This window comes from Dipodomys ordii, unplaced genomic scaffold (genome assembly GCF_000151885.1).
Source record: "Dipodomys ordii isolate 6190 unplaced genomic scaffold, Dord_2.0 Scaffold25, whole genome shotgun sequence".
Taxonomy (NCBI): domain Eukaryota; kingdom Metazoa; phylum Chordata; class Mammalia; order Rodentia; family Heteromyidae; genus Dipodomys; species Dipodomys ordii.
The window spans coordinates 2,999,067-3,011,314 of NW_012267241.1; the positions used below are offsets into that span (position 1 = coordinate 2,999,067).

Below are 12,248 nucleotides of genomic sequence, written 5' to 3' on the forward strand. Positions count from 1 at the left end.
CAATGTAAATTAAAGAAGTATCACATTGCAAAAAAATTAACTGGACATAATGTAACAGAACATTAAACTGAATGTACTGGCTGGCCACTTAGTGTCATACCAAAGAGAATTGTAGGGAAAATATGTGTATATTATTATGTATATGTTATACACATATTAAAAATATATACATATATATATACAAAGATGGATACATAAGGATTCTTCATGCTTTTAAACAGGAAAAACTAAGAAAAATATTGGTCATGTGCTGGTTGTTGTAGAACTCTAAGAAGGAGTATACCAGTTTCTGACTAGGGAATTCAGACTAGCTTTGTAATGAAGTGTGATGATTAACTGTACACAGCAGTTTACTAACCACGAAGTACATTATCCTGTATGGGTATGTATGTTTCTTGGTAAGATTTCTTTTTTTTTAATTTAATTTTGTTGTCAATGTGATGTACCAAGGGGTTACAGTTGCATATGTAAGGTAATAAGTACATTTGCTGTCCAACATTTTTACCCCCTCCCTTGTTTATCTCCCACTTTCCCACTCTCCAATTCTGACCCCCAAAGTTGTAAAGTTGATTGTCAACATATTGTCTTGTGAGTATCGCTGTTGCTTTGGTTCACCCTTTGCCCTTTGTCTCTTGGTGAGATTTCTACTGTGATAGATAAGCCTGTGTAATAAAATGGACAGACCCTTAGCAAATCTGACTTACAAAAGAAGGAAACACACCCAAATAAACAAAAATAGAGATGAAACTAGGAATGTCAAAACAGAAGAAAAGCAAAATTTGGAGTAATATAATGGAATGCTTTGCAAACCTTTATGCCAACAAACTAGAGAATCTGGAAGAAATGGAGACATTCCTAGAAAATATTGATATACACAAACTGAACTAACAATATTTAAACCAACTAAATGGACCCATAGGGAATAATGGAATTGAAATGACAAGAAGACCTCCATCTAAGAAGAGCCCAGGACCTGATGGACTTCTTAATGTGGTTGGAATCCAAGCAATCAACTGAACCCCTAACTAGGAAAAAAAGAAGAAAAAGACTAAGTTAAAATTAGCTCTGCTTTCCTTACTTCGTGAACTAGCCATCAGTCTTCCCCTGTCCTTGGACTGGAACTTACATCCCTTCTCCCTGTTCTCAGGCATTTGTATTCAGAGAAGACCTATACTCCTGGTCTCTTGGATCTCTACCTTTGTGACTGAAGATTTGAAAATGTCTCTATTATAGCTAGAGAATATTTCTGTAAGTCACAGAGTAATAACATCTGTATGATCTGTCAGTTTATCAGAAATATAGATTCCTAGTCCTAACATTGAATTGAATTAATATTTACATTTTAACAAGATTTTCAATGAAATTTATATATACTGCAAAGTTCGTGAAGCAATTTTTTCTACTTCCTTAGTCAAAATATTCTTCCATCTGTAGAGGAATTTTTGTTTCTGCATCCCTTGGAGAAGCTAACAAGTTAAAGAGTATTCAACTCCAGCAAACTCAGAATCATATATGTTGTATTCATTTATGTTCAGTTTATTTTGGTATACACATGATGTTCAGTTGTTGTTAACTCCAGCAATCTGACCGCATCAGTTTTGAAAAGGAAGGAAACAGAACAAATTTTTTCCACACTTGCAATGCCTTTAGCAGGATGCTGCTCCAAGCTACAGTCCTATCTGCCCTTGGGTGTCCATGCTCTTCCTATAATCTCCTTTGTTGTCTTCATACTCTCCCAGACTATGAACTCACAGCTGTTAGCAGTATTATCTCTCCTCTCCCTTTCTCTTTTGCCATCACTACTGATCTTTCCCTCAGGGCCTACTTTCTGCTTTTTCTCCTGACAGCTAATTTTGTGCAAAAGTAATCTTAGGGTAAGGTGTTTGTGGTTGATAATAGCTCAATATTTTACCTCTCCTGTAGCTTTATTGCATTTTAATAGGAAGTTCCTGGAAATAAAATGGCTTATCTTCAACAGAGGGAATTAAACAGAAGGAGTGAAATTTGGGGCATCATAGCAGGCTAATGAGAAAGGTATTGTGGACAAAAAGGTCCTTTTCCCTCACTGCAGATTCTATCCCTATAGTCCATATTCTCCAGTATTGGCAAACAATGTTCATTCTATTTTAAGACCAAATATCAAGAAGTTGTTATGTCAGATAAAATTGACAGAAACTGGAAGGAAAAGGAAAAAAAATATTGGAAGAATCTGCCAGGACATAGTTTTGTCCAAATACTTTGCTGCCATTAAAAACACAATTAGATAAATGGAATTGGCTCTTTCCTTACAATTGAACGACTTATATCATTATTATTCATACCCATTTTAAAAGTCAAACAGAAACATATGCAAAACAATGACTCATGACCATGTAAGTAAAGAAACCCATTCTGATCAAGAAATGTATCTTAGTTTGGAAGTTTGTTTTGAATTTTATGTAAGTGAAAATATACCCCACAGTACCTATATCTGGCTTCTACCACCCAGTGTGTTGTTTCTAAGATTGAACCACATTGCTTGTTGTGTGCAGTGGTTGCAAAGTAATCGGTTCTGTGATTGCATTAGAATTTATTTATACACCATAATACTGATGACCTGTTGGCTACTTCTAACAGGAACAAAATGATAATGAAAATTCAATATATATTTAAAACCCATTAAAACCTGTAAAACTGTAATTGCAGTAGATTCCTGGCATTGCTCAGGGATGATATCACTTATAATAATATGTTCTGATGGATTTTTTTTTGCTATTTAACACATGTGACAAAATTTGAATGGTACCAATAGTAGCATTCGTTTGTTCCTCACATATATGTAGGAAAACAATGTTTTTTTGTCAGACTGTTACTTTTGTGCTTCCCAAGCTAGGGCCTATTAACCTAGTGACAATAGAAGCAAGACAAACACCTGAGCCAGTCTTCATTTGTATGCTTCATGCTTCTGTTGAACATCACACATGGTAGACATCCATTAGCTAAGTCACATGGCAGTCCCAGAGTTTGTGAAGAGAAAGAGAGAGAGAGACAGAGACAGAGAGAGGGAGGGAGAGAGGGAGGAAGGGAGGGAGCACATTGTGTCTACCATGAGGTCACAACAAACATGCCCAGATATAATATTAGTAAAGAGCTGAAAACAATATTTCAAAATATGGCATAGGTTATGGGTATGGTTGGCTTTGGTGCCCAGCTACAAACCAGCTTCTACATTGGTTACACAATTTTTTTTTACTGTGAAAATACTGTACAGAGGGGTTACAATTACATGGGCAAGATAACGAGTACATTTCTTTTCAAGCATTGTAGCCTCCTCCTTTGTTTCCCTTTCCCTTCCCTTCCCATCCTCCCCCCATCCCTCCACCCAGCCCTCCTCCCGCCCCCCCACCAAAGTTGAAAAGCTCGTTTTGGACATAACAAGTATATGTCTGAGTCAAGCAAAAAAGGTCAGATAAGTTGATGTTAGGGAAATGAACCCTAAGATATGTATTCAAATGTTTTTTTTTCTTTCATGTGATAGTTTCTAACACATTTATAAGATTATTTCTTTGTTGCTTTGTATGTCCCTCCCCCACGGTATAACCCCTTGCTTTCACTATATTTGATGTTGGTATAATTTGTGGAGAGGAAGGGAAAAAACAAATCGTTTAAATAGGGATACAGGTGCTTACACAATTTTATATCTCTCTTTACAGAGAATGTTCGCATGGTTCTACAAGTTCATCTCTAACAGAATTTACCATTCCGTTAGGCAAATACTAGCATGGTTTTATTGTTTTAATTTGCTCTTTGTTGCTTGGTAATAAAGTCATACAAGTTTACTGAGTTACTGTCTGTTTAAAACATCTCTCTGTGAAAAACTGTTTCCTACTATAACCATAGTCCATATTGATCCCTTTGAGTATGTTCTTCTGTTTCACTGAATAAGCACATCTCTTATTAAAATAGGGTATGACTGCCTAGATATTTTCATAAATTTCCTCCAAGATTATGAACTCAATGTGGGTAGATGCCAGTGCTGCATTTTTCAACATTGTAAACTCTGTGCTCATCAAAATGGGCACCACCGTTACACATTACAATCTGTATTCAGTTATTATGGAATAATTGATAAATGTATTGATGTATAATTACATTTGCATCAGTACTGACTAAGCCATGACTTAATGTCTTTCTCAAGGGAAAATTCCAGTATTATTCAGTATATGTGCACACCTGTGCAACATGTGATTTATCAAAACAATCCTCAGAGATAGGTATCAGAGTATATCATTTAAGCCTTTTTGTTTTTGCTTTTTTTGTTTTGTTTTTGGTGTTGGTTGTGGGGTCTGAACTCTGGGCCTGGACACTGTCCTTTAGTTCTTCAGCTCAAGGCTAGCTCTCTATCACTTGAGCCACAGCGCCACTTCCAGCTTTTTCTGCTTATGTGGTGCTGAGGATTTGAACCCAGGGCCTCATCAAGGCAAGCACTCCACCTCTGAGCAATCTTCCCAGCCGGCCTTTGTATTTTTGTTACCTTTAAAAACTTTTTTTGTTTGTCCTTAATTAGTATCTGAAGATGTATACTAGTTCAGAATAAGAAAAAGAACTTCACTGAAATATCAATTATGTATTTTTTCAATTATGTGTTTTTGAGATCAATATAAGATGCATTTTATTTTTGTAAGTTTTTTTTTTAACTCATCTAGCAACCAAAGCTCTGATGTTTATTCCATCTATATATTTTATGGTATTAAATGACCCTGATTTTATAAGTAAGATATTTAAAAATAAGTAAATACATTTGTCTTGGAGAGTGATTCATTGAATTCCTTTTAATAAAATATAATTTTCAAAAACTAATAAAAATCATATAGTTGATGATTACCAAAAGTGTATTCATTCAAATCCTCTATGATTTGTTTTCTGGGACAATACCTTCGCATATGGGTAAGTACAAAGAGTGCAAGTGATTTAATTTTACTGAGGCTTAATTAATTAGAAACAATTACAGAAAAAAATCGTAGTGGGGGGGCAGTGAGACCACTCAGTCCACGCTGAAAATGTAAAAGAGTTTATTGAGCGAAAAGTGCTGATGCGCCAGGACTGCGCGCACCTGGAGCTGGGATCCCAGGAAACTGTCTGAGGGCCAGCCCACATTGCCTTTTAAGCATTTGGGGCTAGGGCAGGGAAAGGGGGAGGCTGGATGTTGGTTTTAAGCCAATGATTGTTACCAGAAATGCGTAACTTAAGTTTAAATTTCCCGCCAAGGTTTTGCTGGTGGGAACCAGGGGAATAGATAGAACAAAGGGTGGTGATGGTTCCCCTGGGTTAGGGCTCCTATTGCTCAGAAAACAGCAGAAGGAGAGTTACAGAGTGGCAGGGTTAGGGAGTTACAGAGTTACAATTACAGTTACTAGCTAAAGTAACGAGTTACCAAGGAAGTCTTATCCACAGCACACTTACATTTATCTTAAAATCATTCATTATCCATTTCACAAGTCAAATATCATATTCCATTTTTACATCCTCCGCCAATCAAAATACAATAATGTTCCTTGGTTTGGGACTTGTTTAAGTACTCTTGTATGTACTGCTGCCGTATATATTTATAGAACACTTATCATTGACTACATGTAACATATGCATTTGACTAAGAAGGTTAAATAGCTGGCCAATAAGAACATATATAGTTATTGATAAATTAAAAGTGTTAGCATAGGCCTTTAGTATTTTCTTCTCAAAACATTCTCCTGGGGTTGGAGAATAAGGAAGATGTACTGTATGATAAGCAAGAGTCTCAAATATTCATATTTTGAGATACATTTTAAGGTGGTAGATGCCTCCAAGAACATGGTCCCAATGTGATTTTCTTTGTAAAGGAAACATCATGCAGCTGCTACCATTTCTGCTTGATAAACCTTTGTGTACATTTGGCCTCTTGCTTGGGAAGATAAATGAGCTCACTTCAGGGTTAGGTCTATAGGCAGATGATTGAAATTCAAGGAAGTGTTTATATGCATTCAGCAGAGAATTTCTAAGGGAACATTTCTGCATCGGTGGCCTCAAAGGGAGTTGATGAATGGAAAGTGAAAGAATGATTGTTTATGGAGAGGATATGAAAGGGATTAGTTTCTATGGAGGCCAGGCAGGTGACCTAGATTTCCTACACTGGAATGTATACACTGATGGACGCATTTTAAAAGAGAGGAGAAAAGGAGGGGGAAAAAAAGCCTCAGATGGAGGACCTGACTTTAGTTTCCAGCCAATTCACATCAAGTCTCTTTGAAGTACTTTTCAGATCTCCACAGAAGCTCGTGTTTAATACTTGTTTCAGGGGCTGAGCTTATCTAAGGCTTAGATAATCATGCAGAGCTCTTGCTTGATTACTCAGCATGTCCCTGGCCTCAGTAGGTTCTGCTCTGGGTCTTTGAGTTTCAATAAACAAACACAGAATTTGAAAAGCTCACTTATCATCATCAGGTCACTGAGCCCTTTTCATAGTTACTCTTATTTCTCTGTGAAATTGAAAATAACGTGCCTTTTAAAAATGCAAGTAATTTCGCATGATTTCTCTTTTATGACAGAAACGCCACTGAAAGTACAGAGAGCAGCTGGATAGAAAATTTTAAAAAAATTATATGATTGACTATATGCCAAATGTGCTTCTGTGTGTGTGTGTGTGTATGCGTGTGTGTGTGTGTATGCACATGTAGGTTTTCTTATCACCAGCAAACAAAAGTATGGGATATGAAAGTATTCATCACTGTGCTCCAACAAAGATACTCTTACTTTTGGTCATTTCTACTTTGTAAATCCAGAAATTTTAGAAATGATTCATTTATTGCTTTGTGGCTTATGAACGATGACTGACTTGTGTCCAAATCAGTGATGTTCAAATCACTTTAGGTTAGGCAGTGACAGCTGTTTTTGTTGCTTTTGTTTTATTCTTGCTTTCGGTGTACGATATAGATATTAGAAGGAAAAATGCAGACTAGGAATGTATCTTCAGGATGAAAAAGTTCAAGAGTGTACACTCATTGTGCGTGTCATTTTTTATTATCTTTAAGTAGTTGTACAAAGGGATTCATTGTACATATTAAAGCAGGTAGAAATGTGTAAATGAGGCTTGCTACGTACAGAAGGTATGTGTATGTAAATGAAAACTTCAGAGCGCTATCCAATGTGTCAGGCCCAGACAACTCTCTATTCATCATCTTCTCTCAAAAAACGCAATGATATGACAAAATATTTTCCCACATGGAAACTGTGGTTACCTTTCTGCTTTTCCTCTCTCAGGCAATGTCACAACTCCCCTATTACAAATGTCAGAAATTTGAAGAATTCTCCAATACTTTTCTCTTTCCCAGGTCCCACATCTAATCAGTCATTAATGCTGATTCTAATTATCTTGGAGATCTTTCAAATGGAGTCCATCCTCAAACATCACCAAGGTCTCTATCTTGTCTCACTAGACTATTAAATATCTCTTTGATCTTTTCCCTATGTTTCTTAAAGCCCTTCACTTATTCATCATGCTTCAAATGGCATAAGCATTCTACACATGACTTCCTTATGATAGCATTATAACATCCAGATTTATTAATTGCAATGCCACATTTAATATTTACTAAATAATGCACATGGACACTCTGCTTTATAGCTTCTAAACATTCTAGTTAAATCCTCTGAACAGTGTCATGAATGAAATACAAACATTGTCACATTTGACAAATCAACACTTAATGATATGAAGAGATTTTTTTAAAATCAGAAAAACAGCAGTGGTGGAAACAGTTTAAACTCACGCAGTGTAAGATCAGATGCTTCTCTCACAAGCAAAACCATATTCTCTTTAATAAATTACAGTTAATCTTTTAAACTTGATCATCATTCTCTTCTCTAAAGCCTACTGGTTAGCCACACTAAAACTATTTGTTGTTTGCTATTTCTTATTTAATATCTGGAATTCTAGCTTTCATTTTTCCTTCTCTTATCTTGTTTTTACACTGACTAACTTCTACTCAGGGTTGAAATTAAGATTAAGAAATAAAATAAAAATAAATAAATGATCAGCACCATGGGATTGTCACTGTATGACAACTGGTTACATAAAAACTAGAAATAAGAAAAGTATAGGCAACAAGTTAGGACAACAATAATCCTCACAATTTTTATGTGGGAATGCAAAATGTTTTAGAAACTGTGGAATCATTTAGCAGAGCCGTATAAAATTTATACATGAAATAATCACTTTAAAGAACACTCCAAAGAACATTCCTATAATACTAAACTGATATTACTGTCTAAAAACATTAATTCCAACACTAATCATAATAGCTAACCTTGTGAGCAACCTATGTGTATATAAATGAGTAAAGTATGATTTTATACATATTATCAAATATTACTCAGCCATCAAAAAGAATGAATTACTGATATATGGTTATTATTACACTTACATCATCATATTCTTTATATGTTTAGTGAAAGAAGCTAGATGTAAGTTGTGTATTCTCTAATTCTACTTATGCTATATATTTTATTTTGTTTATTTTTATTAAGAGCATTAGTCCTTTTTTACTACCATTACTTTTTTGCCTGTCTGTGATTTTGGTGTTGTATGGAAAAGATACAACTGGAACAAATAACATAAAGCTTCTTGCTGCTTTATCTTATTTATATGTTTTGATACTATATTCAGATTTTCATTTTACTTTGAGTTTGACTATGCAAAATCTACTGCATTCACTTTGGATGTTCAGCTTTCCATATTTAAATAGGAACTCTGTCTTGTGTTTTTCAGAAGATGCTTATAAGACACAGGTCAGGATTGACAATGAACCTGCCTATTTGGACATCTTGGACACTGCTGGACAGGTCAGTGATTTTCTTAACTCTTTCTAGTCACTGAGACTACTATGCTGCAACCTCATACACTCTACCATACTTGAGGTATATTTAACTCTTAAGACAGAGGAACAAACTTGCAAGAATAGTCAAAAAGCAAATATAAAAATGTGTTTTTTTACATACTAGAAGTATGCTTTCTCTCAGTGTATGAATGAAAAAATGTACAGATGATAATATTGCCAATGAAGTTGTTCTAAAATTATAAAATTTTGCTCAGATATCCTAGACTCTAATGGAATCATGAGTTTTATTGGATCACTGAAGATTAATATCAAAAGGAAAATCTGTTCAACAAATAGGTTCACAGTACCACAGCTAGGAACAAGAATGATATATGTGATATAAAAGTGAATTTAGATTACTAAACAATAACTATAAGTGAAATATGAGGAAGAGTTATGTATGAAAAATAGTTTCAAACTAAAAGCTTGTTATATTTTGAAAGAAAATTAACATTTCATTTAGCTTAATGTTTCCAAAGAATCAAGTTGAAAATTAATCATTTATTAAGAGAAAGAGAGAGCAAAAGAAAGAATAAAATAAAAAGAATAAATAAAAGAAGACTATTCACACCTAAGGCAAATATATTTGCTCATTATAATATCAGGCAAAGACTATTTTTAAAAACGTATTATTTTTTCCAAGTCTTTCCACTTTCTAACAAATGTGGCTATGTCATTCTTTCTGATGGAGGCATAGAATTCATACACACACACACACACACACACACACACCATATTTTCTTGATCCATTTATTTACTGAGGGGCATCTGGATTGGTTCCCTATCTTGGCTATGGTGAATAATGCTGCAATAAACATAGTCTGCTGGTAAACATAGTGCTGGTAGCTTTAGTGTGGCCTTGTTTGTGATCGGTTGGGTAAATGCCTAAAAGTGGGATTGCTGGGTCATAGGGAGCTCTATTTATTGCTTCCCAAAGTGGTTGAACAAGTTTACCTTCCCACCAACAATGCAGTAGGATTCCCTTTTGGCCACATCCTCTCTAGCATCTGTTGTTATTAGATTTCCTGATGGCTATTCTAACTGGGGTGAGATGGAATATTAAGTGAAGTAAGCCAGACTCAAAGAAACATAAGTCTCATGGTTTTCCTTATCTACAATAACTAGTATATGTCTAGGCAAGCAGAAGAGGTCAAAAGCTATGTACATATGACCATATAACGCGATGCTAATGAAATGAACCCCATGATAGGTACAAAAGAGGTTTTATCTTTGTTGCTGTTCTTTTTAATATATGTATAATGTACTATGTGATTTTTTTTTTGTTTCTTTGTTCTTCCCCCATGTTACAACCCCTGTTGTCACTGTATTTGATTCCAGTGTCTTGCATCTTGTATATACATTTTTTAACTTGGGGAGGGGAAGGGATATAACACAATTCTGAAATAAGGATACAAGATGACCCATTGTAACAATGAGATGTACAAGACAATATGATGAAAACAAACTATACAACTTCAGTGTGGAAGGAGGAGTTGGGGAAGTGGAGAGGGAAGAGATGGTAGAGGAAAAATAAAGGAGGGTGTAACAATGTTCAATAGGAAATCTACTCATTACCTTGCTCATGTAACTATAACCCCTCTGCACAGTATCTTTACAATAAAATATATATTAAGAAAAAATGTATTATTAAGGTGTAAATCTGCCATTTGGAAAATAAAAGTCATGAAAAGTATTTTAAAATTCCTTTTTGTAATATTAAAAACAAAGATGGGTAAATACAAAAATCTATAAAAAATAATCTAAATCCAAAACTGTATAGAATGAGAGGTTTAAATACATCTTTGTCAACACTTTGTCAATAGATTTAAAACCATAATTTGTAAACTTAAGTAGAAGAATGATGTATGTCATATAACTCATATATCTTTTCATATACACATGCTTACATTTTGTTGAAATTTTTCATAATTTCTAACAATATAGCAAGATGGAAAAAGGATTTATAATTTAACTTCCTGATTCATTTTGTAATTTTTTAAGATGTTTAAGCAAGTAGTTATCTCTTTAGGAGAAGAAGGTATAACCTGAAATAGGGAAGAGCTGCTATGTAAACTTCAGCTATAATTATAATGATTCATATTACATCAAAGTTATGATTATATGTAAGTTATTATTAATACTTGAAAATCTAGGTCATGATAATGTACCTTTTATTATATGATTTTCCTTTGTAATTAAAGATTTGGTAAGGGCCTGGGAAGGTGGCTCAGTGGTAGAGTGCTTGCCTTGTATGCATGAGGCCCTGGGTTCGATTCCTCAGCACCACAAAAGCAAAAAAAGCAAGAAGTGTCCAGGCCCAGAGTTTATGCCCCATAGCCGGCAAGAAAAAGAGAAGATTTTGTAATATTAGTATGGAGTTTTAGCTCAATGATAGAGTATAGAGTACTTGTCTGGCACAATCCCAAACAATAAAAACCTGTATTTTAATCCAAAACAATAAAAAAAATGTATATTTTTGTCTATTACAGGTGACTGCTTGAAATAATTGTAGTAATTTGAATACTAATATTGAAAAGGTCACTGGAAATAGAAATTTCTATGTTTATGAATTGCATAAAAACTATTTGAAATTCATTTATTTAAAAACTCAGTTGTGAGCTGGGCGCCAGTGGCTCATGCCTGTATTCCTTGATACTCAGGAGGCTTAGATCTGAGGATCGTGGTTCAAAGCCAGCTTGTCAAGAAAAGTTTGTGAGACTCTTATCTCCAATAAACCACCAGAAAACCAGATATGGTGCTGTGGCTCAAGTGGTAGAGCGCTCACCTTGAGGTGAAGAGCTCAGGGACGGTGCCCAGGCCCAGAGTTCAAGCCCCACAACCAACAACAAAAACAAAAAACTCATATGTTTCCAAGGACATTCAAATAATAAACTCATGAGAGAAAAGAATTGAAGCCATTATGGGATTTAGATCTTTGTTTTTAAGGAACCTCTCATCAAAGTCTAAGTACTCTGATTTTTCAGGGGAATTGTATACCTAATTGAAAGAAAATTGAATGTTAGAGGTTACATTTTAATCAGCATAATAAGGTATTTATAATTACTGAAATTTTCAAGTCAGGCTATTTTCAAGAATAGTAAAAAATTCAACACTGAAAATAACCAGAATCATGCTTTTGGAGCAAGTGAAAGCATGCATTGCTTGAATATTCACCCAGACTACAATATTTATGTAGATAAGACTGGTCCTAACTATGGCAAGCTGAGTATCCAGTAGACCTTCTACCTTCATTGATAATGGGCTTAGTCAGGTTATGACTTGAGCCATGGGAATTCAGACAGATTATAGAGAGCCTATAAATTTTGGGCCAAGGTCTTTGGTGGTTCTGGGGATGCT

The 12,248-nt window shown here is 34.8% G+C and overlaps 1 protein-coding gene across 1 annotated transcript in view; it reads left to right on the plus strand.

The window, feature by feature from the left end:
• The window catches only part of Rit2 (Ras-like without CAAX 2), a 310,909-nt gene that overhangs the window by 96,675 nt on the left and 201,986 nt on the right, over window positions 1-12,248 (plus strand). The window contains exon 3 of the mRNA XM_013014873.1: window positions 8,783-8,856. Within this exon, the coding sequence (XP_012870327.1) occupies window positions 8,783-8,856 (74 nt within the window). The remainder of the gene's footprint in view (window positions 1-8,782; window positions 8,857-12,248) is intronic.